The following is a 27045-nucleotide window of genomic DNA, read 5'->3' as shown; positions in this document are numbered from 1 at the left end:
AAATCAAACTTCATATGTATAACAATATTTATCAACAAAGTTCATAATACTTTCGATGTTCAAAAGTTATATTTGTTGGTATAGAAAAGTATTGTATTTTTCCATATAAGAGAAACGAAGAATTTGTATGGAGACTGTAATCATGTTTGAAAAATCGATTTAATCTATATTTAACCCTGCAATTTCAACCAAATTATATCTGAAATGAAGTTTTGCATGCTTGGCGGATTAGATCACAAACATTTTTGATAAATCATTGTTTAAATTTTATGTAAACATCGATGAAACTAGTGTTTTATGTAACTTTGGCGACCTGTAGCTAAAAGTTGTGACGCGCTGGAGTATTTCTGAGTACGGCATCAGATTCAGCAGCCCCAAATCTACTAGAGACACATAATTTGATCCTTGAGACACGCAAAAATGTCATTTTTGTTACGCTGTGTAGTCTGCTGAAGTACTGATGCAGACATTTCCGCAGTTGTCTTGTCACTAATTCCCTGCGCTCTCAGCATCATTCAGTTGTTCATCAAAATGTTGCTTCCACCTTACGATAACCTTACGTTGATCCATTTAATTGCTTCCATCATCATCCTCGCACATCTCGGCTCACGGTTTGCAGCCTTTACAGGATGCTTTGAGCTTCTGATCGAGCTTCCGTGTTTCTTGAGAAAGCCATCTCCTCGAATTTTGCTTCTTTCAGGAGGCGTTTTTTTTTCTCCCGAAATAGATATTCTGTTTCATGTGCATTCCACGTTCTGCCAGATCCCTTGCTGCAGCATGGCTGCCCGCACTCTATTTTATACCCAAAATTTATCGGGTGGTTTGAAAATTGGGACATTACTGTATATTTTGCCTTTCATTCAACCCAATCGCAACTACATTGGACGTAACCACATAACTGTTTCCCATATGTTAAATTACATAAACCAATAAACAAAAAAACAAAACTTACCATTGAATAGGAAACAAAAACAAAAATAGGGCTACTATCCGATTGCAGGTATATGGGACATACTCAGAAGCCTTTTCGTTATCATTGCTAGCCAACTGATGGCAAAGCATTATAGATTCGCTATTTTTTTCCTCAATGACTCGTGGGCTAGATAAAGATATCTCCAATTGATAAGACATTAGGTACGCTGTTGATGAGTACAATCCGCACTCAAGCTCAATTTGAAGTCGCGTCTAGGTTTCGTGTGGAAGTTGTGCCAAATTGCTAGAGTTCAAAAATGGATGATTGGACCAATAATGATGCATACAGAGCAATACCACAAATGGAACATGGTAATCCAGTGCAGGTAATTGATGGTAAAGATGTAAGTGTAAATATTTGATGGAAAAATTGTTTAGTGAATGCGTTGTCTCTTATTCCACAGAACAAGGAATCAGAAGTAGCTGAAAATACAACCAAGGCAAAACATGACACCAACAATATGTTCGCTCAGAGCATCTTCGATCTCACGCTCATCACAATCAACATCTGCCAAATTTGTTACATTCTTAAGGTCGGTCCCGAGCTAGGAATTTTGTATTACATAATGCTCGGCTTATTGGGTATCTCGTTGATATTGCTGGTGAGTATCTACTTCGTGCCATTTACTGTACCCGCTCTTAATCAAAATTTCTTGCAGTCTATCCACGGCTTCATGGGTCTGTTCGGTCGCCTTCGCTGCAGTACACCTCTTTCCGATAGTTGCTTCAACTGTTTATACAACACTTCACTTTTCATGGTCGTGCTGGTGTATTTAGTTAACTTGGTGTTCAGCGTACTGAGCTTGAAGGAGACAGAGGAAACGTGCCAAATCGTCATCAATAACATGAGGAACAGAACCGCTACATGAAGACTTGAAGGAGATTTCGAATTAGAAGTAACTGAAGTGAAGATTTTTTAATGGCGCTTGTTTTAATTCTATAACATAATACTAAAAATACAGACAACAAAGTGATGAACCGTATGTAAGTTTAACGATATCAAGCAGTAAAAAATTGAACATACTTTTTGGGTCGATCTACTGGTTTGAGCAACGTTGAATCCACTACCGTATTGTGGTCCCGTGTAAGATGTTCTTGTAGCTTTAATTTTCGTTGGAAAGTTTCAGCACAAAGTGGACATTTATACATCTTTGAGTACTCCCGGAAGATGCCTTGGTGGGCCTTCAAATGTGTCATCATGTTATACCTAGAATCGTAAAAATAATTGTTAGATGATATCTAAAAAATCCGACTACTGCTAAACCTATATTTCATATTGCCTAATTGAACAGTCCATACCTCTGTGCGAATTTTTGTCCACATGTCGGGCATTCAAAAGGCTTTTCTCCAGAATGTACCTGCGCGAAAGACATAGAAAATCGCTATTAATTAGGAAATATCGACAAAAGCTATACCAGCAATCAGTGACCAGTGTCTAAAAACTTTGATTCCAAATGACTTTTCTATATGATAATGATAGCATAAGCACCACATGCTACGTTAAGACGTTTACTCAGAAGCGTCGCGTCCACCTGTGCAACATGTGCACTGCATAGGTGGTCTAAAATTCATTACACAGCCAATTCAGATAACCGACCCCAGTAAAATTTTACTGGGTTTTGGAACTACGGATTTTTCGGTAATTTTTACGATTACCGAAAAAAAACCAGTAAACAAAGACATGCTTTGATTGATGGAAATTACTGACTTAGTCAGTAAAATTGTAGAGCGTTTTTATGTACTGGCTTTCCAGTTTACCATGCTTCACGCTTTGCTCCTCCGGATTCTGTTTTTTTTTTCTCCAAAAACAATATGTACAAATAAAAACCCAAGCGACATGGAGATGCCCCTTATTAAGCATTTTTTGTGTGAATAAACATCTACGGTACGTTCGTATCTCAGTGGAAGTAATCGAAAAATGTGTGACAAAATCATTATTATTTGGTTGGTTTACATCTGAGAGAGACTCGCGAAGAGGAAAAATATCAACGTCATATGCAGCCCAGATTCCCCTCTCACGAAACGTCAAATGCAGCCCACCGTTTTTATGGCTGAAAAAGTGAAAAGTATTGTGTTCAAAGTAAACTGTTATTAAAAACCTCAGTCGGCGGAGCAGTTTTTTCAAAGTTGCTGATGAATCTAAGCAGAAGATTAATTATTTCTAATGTCTGCTACGTTTGCTGGCATGAAATTTCACTCAAACGGCTGTTTATGATTCGATGTGATGCAAACTCAATCATTTTTTGCTGAGAGGTACATGTGAGGGTTTGAACAGCATGCGCGTAATTGGGATAAACACAAAGTGGAATAAGAAAAAAACTAAGCAATCACAGAAAAAGAAGACCGTCTTCGCGAGTCTCGTCTCAGGTTTGCATACAAGAGGCAAACTCAATGATGCAGATGAATTTACCTCATGTATGGAAACCAACTTTAAATTGTAACTTGCAGGCCGTGTTACTCCCAGCCTAGATGAGACCCCGCCTCCAAGCCTCAGGGTCGGCGCTACGCTCGTGACACTCCGCGAAAGAAAACACTTACAGATTGGCTCAAGTAAAACTCCCTCTATTTCGTGGTCTCGTGTACACTTATATTTCCACTTCCTTGACGTCCCACTTCCTGTTCCTGACTTCCCTTCTCTATCCTTGCATCCGTCCTCAACACCGGACGACGCCTCCCACTTTCTTACAAATACTCCTACCTTACACTTTCGTATCTTCTTCGGGGCCCCGCGCACTGCAGCACCTTCTCCACTCCTCTGTCGACCGCTTAAACTTCTCCTTCTCTCATGGCCAGGGGGCGGACGAATGGTCCTTCACTTCTCTCCAACTTTGGCTGCAGTGTCTCGTGGACCTCCTGCCTGTCCCGTACGCCCCTCAAGTGTGGTGACGGACTCGAGGCTTCAGTGATCTGTGGATTCACTGGTAAAACCTGTTTTTTGTGGCGCACTTGAAGGTCGAACTCGGTCAGGGCTTAGGGACACACTACTGGCGAGTAGGTTCTTCAATGGCGATTTTCGAATAAAAACCGCGATGGCGATTTTCAAATAAAAACCGCGAGTCCATGTCCACAGGACATGACGAGGATGCGAAATGTAGGATTTAGAAGCGGTACGGTCGGGCTAGGTTCGGGGTTATTTGAGGCCGGAAATTTACCTGAATGTCCAGTTTCACCGTTTCACTATCACTTCCTTCTCCTTTCTTCAAAATATCTTAATAATTTCAACTTTTTGGAAAGCACTACTGCTGTCTTCAACGATTCACCAGGCTTATGAAGAGGCTTGCTGGTGAACGTTGACCCCGAACTTTGACCGTTGACCCTGACCATCGATGACGTAATCCACCTCATCATGGCCACCCATTTCGCCCCCCATAGCCGCCTATTCGTGTGGTTTAGCGCAGCTCTGGCGGTGACTAGCGGCACTGTCGTCGTCCTGATATATGGTCCATTCTATCCAAGGTTCCCATAGAATTCACGTTGCAAAATGTATCGAACCCAATACAGTGGGGATTCGCTCGTTGGGGGTCCGCTACATGGAATGACTCGATGGTTGGATGTTCGCTGGTTGTAAAATATTCCAACTAAAAAGCACTCAAATGTCAACAGAAAATGTCAAACTGACTTTGACGTCTGAGTACCGTCGCATTGAAGTCTCCATAGAACAAATGCGTATGTATATGTGCGTTTCGTGACGATTTGCTCTCCAGATGCGTTGGTGTGGAGCATTTTCACCAGCTGTCACTCGTTCTAACTAACGGGTCGGATTCGCTAGATAGAAGGCAGTCATGCTCCAACCAGCGAATCCCCACTGTATAGGTAGCCAACGCGTGTCATAGCTTCAGTGCACCGGAAACTTTTTCGCAAATTCCACCACTCCAAAATGCTCAACGGTGTGCTTTCGCTCATCTCTCTCGCGCTATACAGTTCTGCTCTCATTAACTGTGGAGCGATCGGGAATCAGACGCTTGTTTTCAGTCCGTAGTGTGTGGAAAAATGATGGCATTGTTGGAAGAAAATAAGTTTGATGTCGTAGAGGACGTGCTAAACCGACCCTTTTCCGGCCAGTCATTTGAAGAGAAGATGCAGTTAGTGAAAATGGATACACCCCGACCGAAAATGGCAAACATGATTACCACTTGCGTGAGGAAAGGAAAAACCGTTACAAGAAAATTTAATACGAATTTTTATGAAACGAAATGGTTGTGGACGAAAGAACTGTAAAAATTGAGTCCCTGTGGAAGGTCCCAAACGGACCGAAACGTTGGACAAAATAAAATAACAGTTTTAAATTTTGTCAAGACTGAATAGCCAATATATCACCAGAAATGACAGTTAGTGTGAAAAATCACAGCAGTATGAAAGAGATGCAGATAGAAAATACTCATTAATGCATGAACCACAGACAAACAGACGTAACACTTAGAACAAATCTCGATAAAAATCATAGTCACGAGGACATGTACGCCCAATGCTAAAATCGGTGTGTTTGACCGACGGACCAACAGATGGCGGTAGTGTGTAAACGTCAAATACGAACAAAAACGATGCGAGCGATGCGGGTGTCGGATTGGCCACCTACCATATTTTTGAACCGATCGTTAAAAAGGTGGTCGATGGACAATGATGAGAATGTGACGTCTGTTTGTCTGTGCATGAACTTTAGTAATTTTGTGATTTTTTTTTATTTCTGAGTGTATAACGATTTTAACCATCTTGCCACTACTATCAATGTTTACGTTGCGTCGCGCGATCACATCGACAGTGCGATGGCATACCTTAAAGGCCCAAACGCAATGATAGCGGAACGGCAACGGAATGCGGAACCGGTTCGCCAGCATGAACTACAACATGATTGTCGACTTGGTGTTGATTCACTTTTATTCGTTGATGGGTCAGTCGAGATAGTGTGGTTCATGCTGGCGAACCGGTTCCGCATTCCGTTGCCGTTCCGCTATCATTGCGTTTGAGCCTTAAGGCCCAAACGCAATGATAGCGGAGCGGCAACGGAAAGCGGAACCGGTTCGCCAACATTAATCACACCATCTCGATTGAGCTGTCAACGAATGAAAGTGAACCAACACTGAGTCGACAAGCATGTTATAGTTCATGCTGGCGAACTGGTTCCGCTTTTCGTAGCCGTTCCACTATCATTGCGTTTGGGCCTTTACATTTGGAAAGGTACGGATCGACGAAGCGATTGATCATGGCAGGGAAGTTCAACGGAACAATCACAATATGGAAGTAAAGAAAAATCGCGATTGACCAATTTATTGAAATCGTGTGGCACACACTTGGCGACACATGGTTTAAGTTTTTGAGATCATGGCAAGAGTGAGCAATCTTCAAACCGTGGAAATTACCGAGATCTCTGTACTTTCCTCGCGCACCACGACATAAATTTCAGCGAATTTGTCAGCAAGAGTAATGTATTCTCGGGAGCTTCCACTACTACACAAAATGAACTGATTATCAGTGCTGGGAATGGTAATAGTAGTAGGCTTGAATTTCGCGAAAATCACGTGGCTTTCCCAGTACAGTAGTTCAAAAACGTGAATCTCATCAAGTAGCCTATGTTAGGTGCATGAATTTTCTACATCGTGAATGACATTGAAGGCTCTAAATGCGGGAAATGCAGCGGGAAATAGAACATTTTTCTACAGTAATTTTGGGTTGCCCTTAGCAACGGGTTTTTTGCAATTTTCAAGGCTCTCTGCCTACAGTAGCGATGGACGGATGCACGAGTTCACTATTTTGATGTTTGAGCGGTGCCGAATTCACTCGTTTCCATGGTAACATAAATAACACGGCACCGCTAAAACGTCAAAGAATGAACGCGTGCACTGGTCCATAGGCGTGAGTTTCACTGGCTTCGCTGACTGCGATTGGCTTTGTTTGGCTACTGTAGAATGAATTTCAGATTTTTTCCCAACTCTGCTGATTATGATTGGAGAAGTACAGGAAGCGAAATGTGCAGCAGTGATGATGGATGAAACTGACAATTCCAGAAAATCCAAGCTTGCCACGACACTTCAGTATTGTTTGAAAAATAATAAGGAATCTGAACAAATGTAGTCATCTTAAATGACAACAAATTAAACTTTTCAGGGAGAGCCGTTGAACGTTTGGTACAGATTGAAGACGTGAGTGACGATAAAACAGCAGCATCCATGGCTAAGCATGTTATGGAAACCCTGAACAAGTTCAAGATTGGTTGCAGAGAAGCTTATCGTACAAACATTATGGACGGTGCAAGGGTTATGTCCGCTGATGTTGGTGGCACTCAAGCGCTAGTTAGGGAGCACTTTCCAAACGCCCACTGTATCCATTGCCAAGCACATGCATGCAAAAAAATTGTGCGGTAAGAAACTACTATTTTAGGGGGTAAACTTAAGCGCTCTCACCGGCAATTTTCAGCAGACCAGAAATGCGGCTTTGATTTTACCAAAGTATTTAGTCGAAATCAGATTGTTGTAAAATTATTTCCTGTCAAATGTACCCAGTTTTATGGTGGGATGTACCGTAAACATAGTAAACCATAGTAAATTGGTCTAAAATTCCATGGTAGTTTCAAGAATGGGCGTTGTCAGCTACAATAGTAAATTATTACCACAGATTTTTTCCCGTGGGTACATACTTAATTTAATCCTTCTCCATGCATGCAGTAATCATCCTCAAACAAGAAAGTTTTTTTTCAACGCTGTCATCTTTGGCGTCCTTTTTACCCAAAGTCTAAAAAGGGATAACGAGTTGAACAAGTTCATGCAGAAAAAGATACCTCAACGTATGACCAGTGACGGGGGTTACAAATTCGCGTATGGTTACCGTCATCGAGAGTCATTATTTGGATATCGTCTCATGTTTAAGAGAAATGTATCTCGGAGCATGTGATTGAGATGGCAAAACTTGCTTGATGGCTAGGGGTCTTCATGGATTTTTGTTAGATTTTGACACAATATTTTATCTCAAAGTATTTTTTCGATATTTTGTTTCACCGATATTTTGTACCCTACATTGCAGTCGAAGGAGTTAGATTTTGTTGCATGTATGAAAATCTTAAACGAGACGAAACGAGAATGTTACTAAATTGCAATGTGAATCAAAGTTTAATGAGATAGGTACTCTCATTATCTCTCGTCGACATGAATATTCAAAATATTTACAAAGTTTATTGTATTTTGATTGATCGCATATTGCATCAATTTTGACGTTCCCAAAGATTTGGTTGACAACTTCTGTGATCGATTTAAATCGCATGACAGAATAAAGCTTACAAATGAACTGAAAGTTTTGTATGTCAAAAACGAATTTAAGAGGCAAAAGGTGTTACGGAAATCGTTTCGTACATTCATGAGACAGGGACTAGAAGATGTGTTTTCAGAAGTATTCAATCTTGGAAAGCAAATGTTTGTGTCTTCCAAGCACTACTGTATCTGTTGAAAGGAGCTTCTCGGTCTTGAGGAGAGTCCAAATTCATATTTGAGAAGCACAAAAGAGGAGAGTGATTCCAAGCCAACAGCACCAAAATTTGGTAAATTTTTTAATTCATTTTTTTTCTATTGAGCTGAAACTTTGCACAGTTTTCCAGTTCCATCTAAATCGTCATTTTCCGATCTCAAATCTTCAAGTTGAGTCACGACTAACTTTTCAAAAGGGTGTATGTGAAAATGGTTCAGAAAATATTCAAAAAGCTGCACAGCCAAAAACGGTTCGTTCGATTGTTAGAACAACTAAAGAAACAAAGTTATGACAACTAAATAAAGATTCCAAAAACAAATACACACAGTAAAAATTTTTTTTGCAATAAAAAACATAATTTTTGACACAAAAACTCAAATATCTCAAAACCCTATCGGAAACCAACGTAATTTTTTGAGGGAAAACGGTCCATTATATTAGCTATCTACAATAAAAAATTGGTGGATGGTAAACCAATAAACAAAAAAGGTATGACATTTCAAACATGTCACAATTTTCACATTTAGTAGAAAAAAAAAAATTTTCGGTGTAAAATTATTACGGGAACTGCAGTTTGTTGCTGATTTTATTGTTAAGGGCCTTGCGTGAATTAAACAAGTCGTTATTCCATGTATTCATTTAGTATTATGTATATTATATGTATAAATATTATGTATATGTATAAATATATATGTATATGTATATATGTACAAATTAAAATGAATTAAACAGATTACACGAAAATAAACATTTCTTTTTACCAGGATATTTTTTTTTTAGAGTATGATCGATGAGTTTCAAGCAAAAAAAATGACACAAACTCATCTACAGGTTTTACAATAGTTTCTAGGTCACACCTATCCGTGTCACCCATTGCTCAAATGATAACTGATTAATATAATTTTCTTCAAACTCAGCGAATAAAGTATTTTCCAATGATGAAGAATCTGGACAATCCGAACAAGATCGTAGATAGCAATTTGATGTTGTATTTTCACACAAAAGACTACCAGTTAACATTTTAATATCCTTTGATAAATTGATTCTTTTCAAACTATGTTAAGATTAGGTTAATATTTTCGTGTGTTGTGCACACACAACATTATGTGTTCCTGAATTGGATAGAAGCTTGCATTGCCTTGGACGAAGGCTTGGCAAATGAGGAAAAGCCTACCTTAATATTTTCGTTAATTTCCTTGAAGCGTGTATACGCTTCTTTCAAAGTAGTCATCATTAATCGTTTTTGGATTGCTTGACGCTTTCCCATTTTTTTTTACAGATACATAATCTTTTTGGCCAGACATAGCTCTACTTACTTCATCGTCTTCAAAATATTGAATTATTTTTCTTTTGTCTCATCTGTTAATGAAGTACTCGACCTAGCATTTTGGTTGCAAGACAGTTATTTTTGAATTGTTTTGCCTCTTTTGCTGTATTTATATTGGTTTTGAACTCATCAATGGCGTCTTGAATAGACCACGAGCTTGGCAGCATCGACAAAATCAATAATTTCTCTTTCCTGGTCGTGGCTAGATTCGAGAACCTTTCCTTCATATTCATAATTACCTCATCGTAGTCTGTATTTTCCACATCCTCAGGTCCTAATTTGAAGAGCTTTCTTCGTACAGCTTCGTTGATTTCAACGGTATTTTTTCTCGGATAATTGACGTAACCCATCTTCGTCCATTTAATCGGAGTCACTTTTATTCCAGCTATCCCAGCGCCGAGAAAACCGACCTGCTTTACGTATACTAGATCACCTGGGTATAGACCCGCCTTGTTCTCTACGAGGTAAACTTTTTTGCAGGTAAACTAGTCGTATACCTGTATAGAAAACTTTTTTTGTAGCTTTTGTCTTCAATATTAGATTTCTTATATGTTTCTTTATCAAAAGGTTTCAACACTATTGAGAGAATTTTTCTTCAGTTACGTACAATAAAAAATATGACACTATCAAGACTTTAGATCACAACCACTGGATCGCGTCTAACTTTCTAATAGATGCTATAATAGTTATGAATAATTAAATAAAATATCATGAAAACAACTTGTTAACCTCATGTGGTACCCTTAACAAAAAATTCAGCAACAAACTGCGGTCCTAAAAAAAATTAACAATGAAAAAAAAAAATTTCACTAAGTGTCAAATTTGTGAAATATTTGAAATGTCATAACTTTTTGGCTTACCATCACCAAATTTTTATGGTAGATACCTAATATAATGGACCGTTTTCCCTCAAAAAATTACGTTGGTATTCCGATAGGGTTTTGAGATATTTGAGTTTTTGTGACAAAAATGATGTTTTTTAATGCAAAAAAAAAATTTACTGTGTGTATTTTTTTTGGAATCTTTATTTAGTTGTCTAACTTGTTTCTTTAGTTGTCTAACAATCGAACGAACCGTTTTTGCTGTGCAGCTTTTTGAATATTTTTGAACCATTTTCACATACACCCTTTTGAAAAGTTAGTCGTGACCCCCAAGCAACCAATAGTTCGGATTGTACTTAAGCAGTGAACTCCAGAGCTCACTGTTGGTATAATCTAGTTCAAGTGTAACTTTTTTCGCTGATTAAGAGTACACTACGAATGTTAACAGAACTTGATTTTCGGAAAGTAACTCATAAACCCATCATCAACTAGAAAGTTCAGGACAAGTTTGAATTGAACTTCTTTACTACTTGAAAGTAAATAAGCCAGCTTAAACCGTACTTTATGTAAACTGTTAAGTTCGAATAACTACTTAAAAAGTGAGCTGATTAAGCCAAAACATGCCCTTTTATCCGAACTTTGGTTGCTTGGGTCAACTTGAAGATTTGATATCGGAAAATGACGATTTAGATGGAACTGAAAAACTGTGCAAAGTTTCAGATATTTTTGAAATGGTCGATCAGAATCGACTTGCATGCCTCCGTGGAATCCCTCAGGACTAAAATGGCGTTGAACAAAAGCCTGTTACAAGGTATGCAAAAACGAGTAGGCTTTTACGATAAGATTATTGAGAAATTTGCTAAAAGAAGTGACAGTAGAATTGCTTTAATGTATAAATAAGTCTAGATGAGTACCCTCACGTGAAATGCATATGAACTGCTCAAATGAAGTAAAATAAATCAATTAAGTGATTGTTAGATTTCTTCAAAAAAAAATCTTTACCAAAATTGTGTTTTTTACTTCTTTGTGTTTTGAAAACTGCACCTTCGAGTGGTTGGTGCACATGTGTCTGAAAGAGCCACGCGACGCCTCTGCGTTTTACTACAATAAACATAAAAGTTTGTGACTCTTTTAAGTTATGAGTCAGGGTTTCAATAGATGTCAGTAATAACTGCAATTTGTGCATTATTACCTGTTGAACATTACACAATTTAGAGAACAAGCATTGAAATTAAAAATAAATTCAATAAATTGTTTTTAACAGTTACCGAAACGCAATCAATGGATTGCTTTTTGTTTGTAATTTTTATGGAAATCACAAATGAACTTTAACACTTCACTTTTTGCAAAAAAAAAAAAATAAAATACTAAAATCACTAAGGTGAGCAAATACCTTTAAACTCTAATATGTGTTGCTTATCTTGACAGATAGGCCTATTTCGTCTGCGACTTACATACTTCTTCAGTGTCGAGCACTCGACAGGACAGTATTTTATTTTTTTTTTGCAAAAAGTGAAGTGTTAAAAGTTCATTTGTAGTTTTAAACATACTCTAATAATCCCTCCCAAAGTTTAATATAAAAAAGTGTAGTTATGGAAATCGTAAACATGGATTGTTTTTGCCATAGTTGCGGTTCCGAACATTGCATCAATAACACAGCGTAATAAGAATTACATTTTTGCATGTCTCAATGATCAAATTATGTGTCTCTAGAAGATTTAGGATTGCTCTACCTGATGCCGTTCTCGCAAATGTTCCAGCACATCACAATTTTTAGCTACAGGTCACCAAGTTGTATAAAACACTATTTTCATTGATGTTTACATGAAATTTTAAAGTATGATTTACCAAACTTTTTTGTGATACTGAATAGGACTTTCACTCTCATTTCAGATGTAATTTGGTTGAAATTGCACGATTAAATTTAGAAATAATCGATTTTTTCAACATGCTTGCTGTCTCCGTACTATATTCTTTGTTTCATTTGTATGGCAAATTACAGTACTTTTCTGAACTATCAAAAATAACGTTTGAGCGTCAAAATTTCTATAGACTTTATTAAGTATTGTTATACACATGAAGTTTGAATTCTGTGGCAAATTCAGCAAATAAATTGCCATACAAGCTGGAAAATTTGCATGCAAGTTGGCTGAAATAGTTCAATTTTGCATTTTCAATAGCCAATATCTGGAAAACTAGACGTGCTATGATTTTTTTCAAAAACGGCAATGAATTCAGCAACCCTTAATTAACTTAATAGCGGTATTTTGGTGCTTGAATCAAAAACGTGTTCCGCAGAGTAATTTGTCACAATTGTTCAGATAAGAAAATTAAATCAGAAACAAAGATGTTACCTAAAGTATGTACATTTCGGGAATTTTCCGTTGGTCAAGAATCGGAATTGTATACCAGATTGGGCTCTCTTTTCATTATGAACACTTAAACTGGGGAAACATAAGTAAATATTTTGTTTCACAATTCTTCAAGTGATTTATAGTCATTTGAATAATCTTTCAATACGTTTATGAAAAAACGTTCAATATTATGGACACAATGAAAAAATATGCTTTTTTATCTTAAAAATGTTTGAGAGGTTGTTCGCGATCAGTAGTTTTCGGCATCAGTTGGCATCTTTACTCTCGTGCGGTTGATTCCGGAAATACGTTACAGGAGACTTCTGTCTTAGCGATTTGGAAGGGAACATTGATTCTCTTTAACCCGTATAGGCCTGAGTGAAAGCAAAAATCCTAAAACAATCACCGCTCAGCGAATTCTTAATGGATTCAAATGATTTTTTGTCAGTATACTGGCACACATATATAGGTTTCTAGAAGTGGGCAGAGAAACGCGGAAATATTCATGTGGCCGGAGTTATTCCGGTGGGTCACTGGGTCAGGTCGTTTTTGACCCTGGAGGTAGGCAAATTTCAAGTCACAAATAATTTCAGGAATCGGCTATACTGTGGCCAATGTATCACGGAATTTGAGGAAATTGCATCAGTGTAAACTCTTTGAGAAATGATTTAAATGGATAACCATGAGCCCTACATTTGATTGATCCTACAAATGACCTTTTTCGGGTCTCCGGTCGCCTCAAATTTACCATAAAGTGTATTTGTATCTGAACATCTGTGTTAAGCTTATAGAAACGCATTTTAGTGCACAATTATGTTTGATTTCTACTTTTCGAGATTTGAAACGGTTTAGTAATCAACAAATCAATAGCCGGTTCTTCCGGGCATTAAGTCCGAGTGGCCACATTCGGTATGTTTTAAACGGTGCTAAACTTTTCATTTATAATGTTGAATATCAGATCTTAAATATTTATGCAAATTAAAATACAGTCGAATTTCGTTCGTTGCACCACGTTTAATTACACTTCGTTTTAATTGGGCTCCCGTTAAGTGGGCTATAGCCCACCTAAAACGAAGGCAAGCGTCATTTTCTGACATAAACCGCAATTTGTCAATGTTGGTAGCCCTGAATTTCTATTGTAATCAGTGTTTTGACAGCTCAAATCTTAGCCCGATTAGTGAAAGTCTTTCACTAATCGGGCCACAGGTTTAGTGCAACGAACGAAAGTTGACTGTACAGTAGAATTTCGTTCGTTGCACTATCTTTAAAAAAAGGCTACGTTGACATTGGGCTCGCGTTAGTTGGGCTATATCCCACCTAAAACGAAGGTAAACGTCATTTTCTGCCATAAGACGCAATTTATCAATGTTGGTAGCTTTGATTTTCTTTTGTTCTATGTTATTTGACATCTCGAAACTCAGCCCGATTAGTAAAAGTCTTTCACTAAGTGGGCTACAGGTTTAGTGCAACGAACGAAAAGTGACTGTAATTGTCATTGCAAATAAATAAAGGTCACTTGGCATCTCCCAAAAAAAGCCCTTTTTACCCGACTTGACCCAGTGACTCACCGGAATAACTCCGGCCACAGGAATATTTCCCTGTTCTTCTGGCCACTTCTGTGTCAGACAAAAAATCATCTGAATCCGTTAAAAATTAGCTGACCGGTGAGGGTTTTAGTAGTTTTGCTTTCACTCAGGCCTATACGGGTTAATGGAGTTTAAATTCACCAAATTAGGAATTATTGACGATTGGCGACACCCTTTGCTTTCTCCCAAACAACACAGAAAACATGTTGTCGGTCAACTCTTCAGAAATGATGTTTTATTTAGGTCATAAAGATAAAATCCAATACATCTTCTTTATTAACACTGTTCTAGTGATGTTTCAGAAAAAAGAAACATATTCATTCGACAATCGCTGAAATTGTGTTGAAACTTAAAACGCAAACTTGTGGAAAGAAAATTATTAAAAGTTCCACAATAAACGTTGATTGTTAAGGAATAAGTAAAAAAAGAGTTACACTATTAAAATATTGAAACATGCCCCAGTCAAAAAAATAACCTTTTAAATAAACACTTACCCTCATATGCCGCTGCAAGTGCGAACTAGATCGAAGTTGGAATCCACAAATTTCACACTTTTTCTCTCGTATGTTCCCATGGGCAAGCTGGTGCATATGGAAGGACGAATAGTGGATAAACTGTTTGCCACATTTATCACACTGGTAGGGCTTCTCTCCTGAAAGGACAAAAAAAAAACAGTGCGTTAACATACTATCACACTTCCCAGGGAAGACCAAACAATACCTGTGTGAATGGGAACATGCCTAGCTAATGCGCCTTTTTGCTGGAACGTCTTCCCGCAGAATGTGCAGTCAAACTTCGACGTCCGACTGTGTTTCGCCTCGTGAGCCGCGAGGGCTGGTTTAGTTTTCGTTTTCAAGCCGCATATATTACATACCCACGGAGATTCTTCCTCTGCCTTTGGATGGCTCTTTTTCAAGTGGTTCTGAAATTTATAAAATTTGATTGAAGTATCTCAAAAGAGTAACAAGGTGGCCACTCAGTCGGGAATTGCGGGAAAACCATCATATATCCTGGAATATAAATCCTTATCCAATTTTGGAGCATGATGGTTAGTTCCCTGAAAGGTTTCATTGCATGCGCCTAAATTTGAATTTGAAGGTATGAAGATTAGTCTGAAGGGTAGACTGATTTCCAGAACGGTTTTAATATTCGGTTTGAATGATGGGTAAACTCCCGACTTGAAAGCTTGCATGGAGAAATTCTGAACCGTTTCAATTAGGGGAGTGTCGTCAATTACGGTTTTTTGAGAAGAGTAACATTTAGTAAGACTAATGTGGGTGAAATTTGGGACAGCCGAACCGTTTTCTTTTCCTTTTCTAGGATCGAACTGAACCTACCTGAGGTTAGGTCTCATACCGGGCATTTTAACACGTGCGAATGGTCCTCAATCGAGGTGGCGCGTAAACCATTCGCCTAATAATAGAATGCGATGCGGTAGTCCCTAGGTTACTTAATGGGGTAATATACAGAATTCTTTCGGAGTAGACCGCCAGTCGTTCCCAAACGATTTTGGCGTGCTACACTACATTTCGCGGTAAACCATTCCGCGGTCAACCATTTCGCGATGTATCATTTTGTATCATTTTGCGGTTTATCGTCTTGCGGGTAATACCACTTTTTTTTTGGTGTTGGGATTTAAACCACTGCGACCATGAATTTGATCTATTGTGGTACACCTCTGTTTAATTTGCATTCTTTCAGGACGACGAATTACCATTTGGGGTAAATGCCGTTGACTGATGATGCGAAGAACTCCAATCCGGTATGATTCTTAGAATGAAACCAATAACCAGATTGGGATTTGCTAACCAAATTTCAAAAGGGCTTAAAATGCCCTTATTGAAATATTGTCTTCTACGTACATATAACGCTGGACAGTCACAGATCAAATGTTGTGAGGTCTCTATTTCACAGTCACAAAACCGACAGATACCAGTTTTGACATCGATTGATTTTATTCAAATGATATCTTGTCGGACAATGTCCTGTGAGAAGTCCAATAAGTATGCTTAAAGATTTTTTGCTTAAACTTAAAAGTTTTTCCGTAACGTTTTATTTGGAGTTATGAACAGTTTTGATTGCCTTATGGTTTCTGTTGCAATCCAGTTTGACTGTATTATTTGATCCTCCCATTGTTTCAATTCGATTTGATCCTCCCATTGTTTCAATTCCATTTGTATTAAACATTTGGATACACCGCAGAAGGGTTCTGGTCCTATGAACTGCACACTTGACCCTTTCCTTGCAAGTAAATCAGCTTTTTCATTACCTTCAATTCCACAAAGACCTGGTACCCAGTATAAATTAACCTGGTTCTTAACGCACAATTGCTTTAGCAGAGTTATGCATTCCCATACCAGTTTTGATTGGCTTGTGAATGATTTTAAAGCTTTCAGCGCCGCTTGGCTATCTGAAAATATGCAAATCCGTGCATACCTGTATTTCCTTCTCAGACACAAAGATGCACATTTTAGAATGGTATAAATTTCTGCAAGGAAAACAGTGGTCCATCTTCCCATTGGTATTGAAATATCAATACCTGATCCTGTAATTCCAGCCTCGGTTTTCTCATTCATTTTTGAGCCATCAGTGTAGAAAATTATCGATCCTGGTGAGATATTCGGACCCCCTGATACCCATACTTGGCGGTTTGTTTCAACCACTTTATATGGTATATCTAAGTTCTTCCTGTTTTCCATCCAGTCTTCGTTCATTACTACCAATGGATTTATTGGAAAATCTTTCAGTATACTGAGATGCCCGAAAAGATTGCCTTCTAAAATTAAAAATATATGTATGAGTTCTTTTCAGCCTTAGAGCACTCTTATATATTGATGTAACGGAAGTTTATAAAGAGCTGCTTCCAAGGCTTTTGATGGTGTACTGTGCATTGCTCCTGTTATGGCCATACAGGCTAAGCGTTGCAACTTTCCAAGCTTTCTCTGGGCCATATGTTGTTTTGTTTTTGTCCACCAAACTAGTGAAGCATAAACTATTCTGGGTCGTGCTATAACTGTATAGATCCGATTAATCATTTTTGGTTTCAGTCCCCATTTTTTACCAAAAGTTTTTTTTACTCATCCATAGAGCATTTGTGACTTTGAGTATTACCTGCTCTAAGTGTAAGCTCCAATTGAGAGTACTATCTAGTATTAAGGTACCGCGGGGCAAGTGGGTAAGTGGGGTAAGTGAAAATAATTGGTATATTTTACTGAATATGTGAATTAACGTTTTAAACTCATGCGTAAACCTTTGAGGCCATTGAGAACATTACGATAGGTAAGAAATTTCTGAGATTTTTCAGCCTTTATTGCATAATAGAGCGAAATATAGTTAACCTGCCAACTATCACTCCGTAACAAGTTGGCGGCGTGCAATCTTATTTTAATATTTTTAGTGGGAAAAAGTTGAGGAAAATAATTGTCTGTACCATTTCGAAGTTGTCCTCTCTGATAGTTTTGAACCACAATAAAAAAGTTTTAGAATTAATTCTACATAGACCTAAAAATAACTAAATTGAAACACTGTCAATTTTCTAATCACGTGGGGCAAGTGAAAAGTTTTTCATTAGAGATTAAATTTGTGTTTTCTCTTTAGGTAGCTATACTTATACAAGGTTCACAATTATCCTAGAACATCAGAACGTGCTGATAATTCTAGAAACACTATACTCAAAGCGTTAAATGCTATTATCATGGTCAAATCATGGAACTTCTCTAAAAAAAGGGTTACCAAATATTACGATATTAATATGCTTACTTCGGACAGCCGATTAAAAAGAAGACGTTGATTGAAAAGTTCCAATATAAGAGAACGCACGGAAATCTTGTGGGATGTCTATGTAAAGCTAGTTCAAAACATAAAAAATGGGGTATAGGTGTATCCACATAAAAAAAGTTTCTAAATACTATATTGAAGGATTCTGTTTGATTTCTCTTGAAGAGTTATCCGACGTCATATCCGATTTTCTTAAAAACAAATAACGAGTGCCGTAGTCCGGGGTAACATTGATCAGCGGGGTAACATTGATCGGGATGACTCATCTTGTTAAACGTTCAAATAAAGATTTATTGATGAAGCATTTTCGAACCATGAATGGTGCCTCTCTTTCGTATATTCATAAGCTAATGATAATTAAGGTTTTTGACAAAATTGCGTTTAGTTCATGCGCAAATTTGTCAACTTTTTGAAACAATGATTTCTATCATTTTCACTGACACTACCGAAAATTCATGTCTCACATGAGTTCTGCAGACGATGTGATCAAGGAAAATGCGGGTGTTACTAAAAATGGCATCGCCGAAAACGATTCCGTTGTCAAAACTTTCATAAGTTTATTCATTTAGGCAACATTAACTAAATACTATTACGAATGTAGAATTTCCTGAGAAAATTGCCTACTTTTAGGCGTATTACGCGGTTCAAGGTGTTTTTAATTTTGAAATAACTCAAAAAGTAAATGACTTGTAAGAGTTTGGTCTTCATATTCGGCTTCAGGGGCCCTGATTTTAGATAGATACGACATTTCCAATATTAGCGAACGTTGTTTACTTGGGTGATCAATGTTACCCCATATCAGCTGAATCAAAAAATCACTTAAAACATTTATTTAAACATGCTTAAATCTTTCGAAAACCAAAATAAAGTACATAGCTAGGAGCGGTGGGTGCCAGTACTTGTTTTAAAAATATGAAACTTGTAACATTTGTATTGTGAAATGAAAAATTTTAGAAAAACTAAAAAAAATGATCAATGTTACCCCGGATTACGGTGGTGGAAATTCTACAGAGCAGAAATGCAATTGCAATTGCAGTTATTATTTATTTAGTTGGTGTTACATCAATTAATTTGATAAAACCTCGTTAACGATGTTACGCCAATTTACTCGGTCCATGGCTGTGTCTCTCCAACTTCGATTTTGGCCCACGTTCTCCAGATCTTGTTGCACCTGATCAAGCCACCTCGCTCGCTGTGCTCCTCGCCTTCTTGTGCCAACCGGATTCGACGCGAACACCATCTTTGCAGGATTGTTGTCCGGTAGTCTTGCAACATGCCCTGCCCAGCGCACCCTTCCGGCTTTCGCAACCTTCTGGATACTAGGTTCGCCGTAGAGCCTAGCGAGCTCGTGGTTCATTCTCCGCCGCCACACACCGTTTTCCTGTACTCCGCCAAAGATCGTCCTAAGCACCCTTCGTTCGAACACTCCAAGTGCTTGCAGGTCCTCTTCCAGCATGGTCCATGCTTCATGCCCATAGAGGACCACCGGTCTTATAAGCGTTTTGTACATGGTACATTTGGTGCGAGGGTGAATCTTTCTCGACCGCAGCTTCTTCTGGAGCCCATAGTAGGCGCGACTTCCACTGATGATGCGTCTCCGTATTTCACGACTAACGTTGTTATCAGCCGTTAACAAGGATCCGAGGTAGACGAACTCATCAACCACCTCAAAAGTATCCCCGTCTATCGTAACACTGCTTCCCAGGCGGGCTCTGTCGCGCTCGGTTCCGCCTATCAGCATGTACTTTGTTTTTGACGCATTCACCACCAGGCCGACTTTTGTCGCTTCACGTTTCAGGCGGGTGTACAGGTCTGCCACCGTTCCAAAATGTTATGCCGACAATATCCATATCATCCGCGAAGCAAACAAATTGGCTGGATCTTGTGAAAATCGTACCTCGGTTATTGAACCCGGCTCTCCGCATGACACCTTCTAGCGCGATGTTGAACAGCAGGCACGAAAGTCCATCACCCTGTCGAAGTCCCCGGCGGGATTCGAACGAACTGGAATGTTCGCCCGAAATCTTCACGCTATTCTGCACACCGTCCATCGTTGCTCTTATTAGTCTTGTGAGCTTCCCGGGAAAGCTGTACTCGTAAATGATTTTCCATAGCTCTTCGCGGTCGATGCTATCATAAGCCGCTTTGAAATCGATGAACAAGTGATGCGTTGGGACTTGGTATTCACGGCATTTTTGGAGGATTTGCCGTACAGTGAAGATTTGGTCGGTTGTCGAGCGGCCGTTGATGAAACCAGCTTGATAACTTCCCACAAACTCATTTGTTATTGGTGATAGACGACGGAAAATAATCTGGGATAACACTTTGTAGGCGGCATTCAGGATAGTGATCGCACGATAGTTTTCACATTCCAGTTTGTCGCCCTTTTTGTAGATAGGGCATATGACCCCTTGCTTCCACTCCTCCGGCAGCTGTTCCGTTTCCCAGATTCTGACAATCAGCCGGTGCAGACAGGCTGCCAACCTCTCCGGGCCCATTTTGATGAGTTCAGCTCCAATACCATCCTTACCAGCGGCCTTGTTATTCTTGAGCTGATTGATGGCATCCTTAACTTCCCTCAATGTGGGGGCAGGTTGGTTTCCTTCATCCGCCGTGCTGACGTAGCCACTTCCTCCGCTGTCGTGACCCTCGGCGCCTGTGTTGTCCGCGCCATTCAGGTGTTCATCGTAGTGCTGCTTCCACCTTTCAATCACCTCACGTCCGTCCGTCAAGATGCTTCCGTCCTTATCCCTACACATTTCGGCTCGCGGCACGAAGCCTTTTCGGGATGCGTTAAGCTTCTCGTAGAACTTTCGCGTTTCTTGTGAACGATGCAGCTGTTCCATTTCTTCACATTCCGCTTCTTCCAGGCGGCGCTTTTTGTCCCGGAATAGGCGGGTTTGCTGCTTCCGTTTTCTTTTATATCGCTCCACGTTATGTCGCGTTCCTTGCTGCAGCATTGCAGCCCGCGCTGCATCCTTCTCCTCCAAAACCTGCCTGCATTCTTCGTCGAACCAATCGTCACATGTTCTCCTTTCCACGTTCCCGACGATGCTCTCGGCTGCGTTGTTGATGGCTGCTTTTATGTTGCTCCAGCAGTCCTCAAGAGGGGCTTCGTCAAGCTCGCCCTGGGCCAGTCGCGCTAGGTTATACCGAGGCGGGCGTCGATACCGTACATTGTTAATGACGGATAGTTTTTGGCGCAGTTTCACCCTCACCAGGTAGTGGTCGGAGTCAATGTTAGCGCCACGATAGGTTCTGACGTCGGTAATATCGGAGAAGTGCCGTCCATCGATCAAAACGTGGTCGATTTGTGATTCCGTCTGCAGTGGTGATCTCCAGGTATATCGATACGGGAGGCTGTGCTGGAAGTAGGTGCTGCGAATGGCCATATTCTTGGAGGCGGCAAAATCTATCAGTCGTAGGCCGTTCTCGTTCGTCAGCCGGTGGGCGCTGAACTTTCCAATCGTCGGTCTGAACTCCTCCTCCTGGCCAACCTGAGCGTTTAAGTCTCCTATGATGATCTTGACGTCGTGGCTTGGGCAGCGATCGTACTCGCGTTCGAGCTGCGCGTAAAATGCGTCCTTGTCATCATCAGTGCTTCCGGAGTGAGGGCTATGCACGTTTATGATGCTGAAGTTGAAGAACCGGCCTTTGAGCCTCAACTTGCACAATCTTTCGTTGATCGGCCACCACCCGATCACGCGCCTCTGCATATCACCCATCACTATAAAAGCTGTTCCCAGCTCACGTGTGTTGCCGCAGCTCTGGTAAATGGTATGATTACCTCTAAATGTTCGCACCATCGAACCTGTCCAGCACACCTCCTGCAGCGCTACGATGTCGAAACCGCGGATCTTCAGTGCATCGGAGAGTATGCGTGTGCTTCCGATGAAGTTGAGAGATTTGCAGTTCCACGTACCGAGTTTCCAATCGCTAGTCCATTTTCGACGCAGTGGTCTTTGCCGATTGTTCCGGTCCGTATTCTCTCGTTGACGTTCCTGTGCTGGTGTATTTTTACGGCTGGCTTGCAGGGCCTGACACCAACCCCCAAGATTTCCGGAGGACCATTCCCCCTAAATGTTCGGAGGGCCATAGTGCGCAGTTTAGCTTAGAGTCCTTCTCTGGCACTCGGACGATGATCAGCCGCCCCTGACATGGGGAACAGACGCTGTTGTGAGCCGCTCCTAACATGGAGTACAGACGCTCAAGGTTTGCAGAAGCAAACCCCCCCTTCCCTGTCAGCATACGACCAAAGTTCCCACCGGGGGTTGGTTACCCGATCTTCCCCAAGGTTACTCGTACCCCGGCTAGTACCACGAGGAGGTAGGGATAGGAGTTGCTGGGCAAGAGGCTAAGGACCACACAATGGGGTCTATTTTATTCCTGTAGGTACGCGAGGTACCAATGGTACGCCATGCCCAGCCATTTACCAACCATGTTGCAGTTATAATGTTGTCGAATCATTTCAACAAACATAACTGAACAGAAGAAAATTCAAGTAACAATAATAAAATTTTCTTTGTTTTCATGTTACTTATGTTATTGTTCATTGGGACGCCTAACCAAATGTTAAAGGTAATAGAAATCTTGAATGTAACTGTTAGTTTTTGAATTTATTGTTCAAAACGATAAACTTTTCACTTGCCCCACCTGTGGGGCAAGTGAAAAGTAAGGAGACGGTTTTCAAAAACTTTTTCTGTACTTTTTTCTTCAATTTTACATAAATATCAATTTCAGTATACTGCTTATATTCGGTGGGAGTCAAGCTAAAAAATATACACGACCTCATTTGTTTTAATTTAAGGTCTCTAGAATTTGAAGAATCCCAACTATGCGAAATTCATTACCCACTTGCCCCACGGTACCTTACTCCTAGATATTAACATTGGAAGAATATTGTAAAATGCATCCGTTTATAGTCAATTTTTTTAAAGTGATCTTTCTTCTGCGAGTAAACGGTACCAAAACTGTTTCAATGCTGATTGCATTCTGTCAGTGATTATATTATCAAACTTTCCACGTACATCATCTGCAAACCCAATAACTTCGAAGCTTTTTTCTACTAGTTTAATGAGGAGATCATCAACAACAAGCGACCACAACAAAGGGGATAATACACCTTCTTGAGGACATCCCTTAGTGGTTTTTATTGTTATTGAAGATTCTCCCAATTCAGCAGATACTTCTCTATCATTCAACATTTTCATAATCCATATTTTGATACAACGATCGAATTGCCTTTTCACCATACAATTTGCAATAGATTCATAAGACGCATTATCAAACGCACCTTTAACATCTAGAAATGCCACAAGAGCTATTTCTTTCCTGTGAAGCGTGGATTCTATTTTTGTAACCAGTTCATTAAGAGCTGTGACTGTAGACTTATTGGGTTGATAAGCAAATTGATATTTACTGATAGGATTTGTTTGTAAGTATTTTGGCTTTATGTATTCGTCTATTATCTTTTCCGTGATTTTAAGAATTGTAGATGTTAGACTTATTGGTCTAAACGATTTTGGATTTGTTTTGTCTTTTTTTCCCTGCTTTAGGAATAAAGACGACCCGAGCTTGAGTCCATATTTTTGGTATATGGCTAAAACATAGGCTAGTTTTGAAGATATTTGTGAGAGAGTCAAGCAGTAGTTGTCCACCCTTCTGTAGAAGTGCAGGGAAAACACCATCTCTTCCTGGAGACTTGAAAGGTTCGAAAGAATTCACTGCCTACTCCACTTGAGATCGCGTAAAGATAGTATTCGGTAGATCTAAGTTGTTGCCAGTAGTCCTATTAGGCCTAGAGGTTTCTCCAACTTTATCACATTCTCTATCATCACTCATTACTTAACTTGATCCTGGAAAATGACTTTTCATCATTATTTCAAGTGTTTCTTTTGTATCAACAGTAAAACTCCCGTTTATTGTTTTCAAATTGCCCAGCCCATTTGAATGGTCTTTGGAAAGAAGAAAGAACCTTCCAATTTTGCTACATCCGGAGTTTTTTCTATGTTTTCACAATAGAACTTACAGGTTTTTATACGGGATTTTCTTATTTCTTTGTTGTAAGTTGTAAGGGCCTTTTTGTATTGGTCCCATCGCCCAGAAACTTTTGCGCGGTTGAAAAGCTGCCGAGATTTTTTCTTTAAGTTTTCTAAAGATTTATTCCACCAAGGAACATCTCTATTAGAGAATTCTTCCTTTATTGGACAACTAGTATCATACGCCCGAATAATTTTTCCAGTCATATTTTCTGCAATTTTGTCTAATTGTTCTGTTGTCTCTATATTGTCATTCAATGAGATATTATTGCTTAAATTTAACATTGATTCATATTTTTCCCAGTTGGTATTCCTAGGATTTCTGTAAGTCACTTTGATTGTTTTGCTGGCTCTGTACTAAAACACTATGTGTTTGTGGTCAGATAAAGATTCTTCATCTGAAACTCGCCAGTTTTTTATATTTGTAGAAATCATTGAACTACACATAGTTATGTCCAATACTTCTTGTCTGTTTTTTGTTATAAATGTAGGCTAATTTCCTTCGTTACATAAATCGATGTTGTTCGAAGATATGTATTCAAAAAGGTCTTCGCCTCGTTTATTTATGTTGGTGTTTCTCCAAACTATGTGATGGGAATTAGCATCGCAACCGTCAATAAAATGTTTATTATTACTCTTACAAAATCCTCATACCGCTTTGCGGTATGCCATTTCGCGATGTGGTGTATCCTACGAGTTGCACTGAAAATTGTTGCCATTATCACTAATAACTTTTTCATCGGTTATTTACCCTTATTTTGAACACAGGCAGTCCTTCAAATTGCATTGTTAAGGCATAAAAATTACCAATATAGTACACCGTGAGATATATGAAGCATCTCGGTAAGAACCGCGAAGCGGTATGGTAATAATCGCAAAATGTCGTACCGCGGAAAGGCAAACCGCGAAATGGTACACCGCGAAGTGGATTACCGCAAAATGTTATACAAAATGTTATCAGCCCTGTATTTTCCATGCAGAACCAGTTTTACGGAAGTGGTCATATTTCGTAAAATTTCCGAAGAATCTTAATGCGTCCGCCGGCATTCAATTTTCAATTATAGTTCTAGTTTCTTGGAAAAATGATAACATCTATAACCGGGAAAAACTTGGGAAATTTTATATCTAGTTTGAGTGGTCACCTTGGAGTAAAACGGTTACTGGTGTAAATTTACCTTCAGCTTCAATACGGAATCAAACTCCAGCTCACATTCTCGACAGGTGATTTTCACCTTTCCGATTGATTTCGCATCCAAATCTTCTTCCACTTCTGAAAGATAATCCAGTTGCTCGAAATGAATCTCTTCTTCTGCATCAGAGAGCACCAACTCTTCTTGGGCATTGTTCTCCGTGTCCTCAGCATTTTCATCTTTCTGGACATCGCACTCTACGTCATCAGACTTGTCTTTATCGACGTCTTCGTCTAAACGTTCCTCGTTTATGTATTCAACCTCGTTTTCTGAAACTTCTTCAACATTATCCAAAAACTCCAGGCAAACGTCGCTTTTAGTGTCCGCCAGGGACCTGTGTGAATGCTGTTGCATTTCGTACAAGGATCCAAATCCGACCCCACAGGTATTGCATTTCATGGATACGGATCTGTCCAACACGTCTGCCATTGGAGGAGGCTTGCTACTTTCCGGTGGAGGTTCTTCTTCGCTAGTTTCTTCGACTATCTGGTCCATTTCCACCAAATCGTCCAGGTAGGAACCGTCGGTTTCTACCTTAAAATACATCTGTTCCTCCAACTGCAACTTGTTTCCGACGAAGGTGATGTTCCTCTTCAGCAGGTCTGTAAACTCCTTCTGGATGATGATGGCCTTCGTGTGGGCCGCATCGTAATCGTTCAGTTTTACCATGCACTCCTGGCAGATTACGGAAGCTATCAGACTGGCAGCGCTATCGGACAGATCGCCACCCAGGAAGCGTTCCACCACTTTGTAGATTAACGTGCCAGAATACTTGGTCGTCAGTTGCATCAGGTTCCGGAACGGTTGTAATGTCTCTTCCGCACAGATAAAACACTTTTCAACCATGATTTCCATATTTTTTCCAATAGTTTTGGCACGAAACTTATCGCCAAATAAGCGAAACGAGCACTCGCGCGTTTGTTTGCGAGTTGTTTTTGTTTACAAAATGCAAATCTTCTAAAGCGTAGCGCTGGGCGATATTTCTAGACAAGCGCCCGAGAAAGGCGTAATTTTCAGAGTTGCTTCTGGGTGCTGCGGATAGACTCGATATGCTTGTCAAACGGGAGCCTGATTGCCGGAGCCAAACATTTGAAATTGAGGTTATGTTTGTTTCGGATGAATGACTAATGAGAGTCAAGGAGTATTGCTTTCTATCAAAATTATTGTACATCCCATCATAATCGCTCAGAATTCAATCCTACCGGAATAAACTCATAAGAGCAGTCGTAACGGTGCGCGACTAAACTAAATTACATAGCGCAGTATTGCGCATTTCTTTCACCACTGGACTATCGCAGAAGTTTTTACAAGTGCGGGAAAGCTAATAAAAGTGCGCGATTGCATCAAATCGAGTCGGTGTCTTTAGCGGGGTTATTCACCGCAGTCCAAAGAATAAGTGCTCTGAAGACACCAACATGATTCAATGCAATCTCACACTTTAATTCGCATTTTCGCACTTATGAAGCCGCACTTCGCAGTCCAGTAGTGAAAGAAATACACAATATCATTACGCTGATCCGTACCGGGC

General features: G+C 39.6%; 2 protein-coding genes across 4 annotated transcripts; one reads left to right on the top strand and one right to left on the bottom strand.

Moving 5' to 3' along the window:
* Positions 1–1057: 1057 nt before the first annotated feature.
* LOC5573878 lies at positions 1058–1995 on the top strand. 3 transcript variants are annotated; one of them, XM_001654860.2, is made up of 3 exons: positions 1058–1316; positions 1377–1574; positions 1632–1995. In XM_001654860.2, exons 1-3 carry the CDS (start codon positions 1230–1232, stop codon positions 1839–1841), a joined length of 495 nt encoding a protein of 164 aa, XP_001654910.1. In that variant the 5' UTR covers positions 1058–1229; the 3' UTR covers positions 1842–1995. The 3 variants fall into 3 exon arrangements, with proteins under 3 accessions (XP_001654910.1, XP_011493560.1, XP_021705662.1); XM_011495258.2 differs by having other exon boundaries at positions 1059–1298; XM_021849970.1 differs by having other exon boundaries at positions 1065–1308.
* On the bottom strand, positions 1885–26465 carry LOC5573882 (zinc finger and SCAN domain-containing protein 21). The gene is made up of 5 exons (XM_001654862.2): positions 25503–26465; positions 15233–15434; positions 15007–15164; positions 2272–2330; positions 1885–2179 (listed from the first exon to the last, which is right to left on the bottom strand). Exons 1-5 carry the CDS (start codon positions 26370–26372, stop codon positions 1972–1974), a joined length of 1497 nt encoding a protein of 498 aa, XP_001654912.1. The 5' UTR covers positions 26373–26465; the 3' UTR covers positions 1885–1971.
* Positions 26466–27045: the final 580 nt, after the last annotated feature.

The sequence above is a fragment of the Aedes aegypti genome, chromosome 3 (assembly GCF_002204515.2).
Source record: "Aedes aegypti strain LVP_AGWG chromosome 3, AaegL5.0 Primary Assembly, whole genome shotgun sequence".
NCBI lineage: Eukaryota > Metazoa > Arthropoda > Insecta > Diptera > Culicidae > Aedes > Aedes aegypti.
Note: the sequence above shows the minus strand (reverse complement) of the source record. Positions and strands in the feature narration are given on the sequence as shown.

Bases quoted from the DNA above. Each gene is read 5' to 3' on its own strand.
- LOC5573878 (XM_001654860.2), top strand. From the start codon at position 1,230: ATGGATGATTGGACCAATAATGATGCATACAGAGCAATACCACAAATG. The intron at 1,317-1,376 runs GTAAGTGTAAAT...CTTATTCCACAG, and splicing joins AGGTAATTGATGGTAAAGAT to AACAAGGAATCAGAAGTAGC. The intron at 1,575-1,631 runs GTGAGTATCTAC...AATTTCTTGCAG, and splicing joins GTATCTCGTTGATATTGCTG to TCTATCCACGGCTTCATGGG.
- LOC5573882 (XM_001654862.2), bottom strand. From the start codon at position 26,372: ATGGAAATCATGGTTGAAAAGTGTTTTATCTGTGCGGAAGAGACATTA. The intron at 15,165-15,232 runs GTATTGTTTGGT...TTGTCCTTTCAG, and splicing joins GCATGTTCCCATTCACACAG to GAGAGAAGCCCTACCAGTGT. The intron at 2,331-15,006 runs GTAAGTGTTTAT...TCTTTCGCGCAG, and splicing joins ACTTGCAGCGGCATATGAGG to GTACATTCTGGAGAAAAGCC.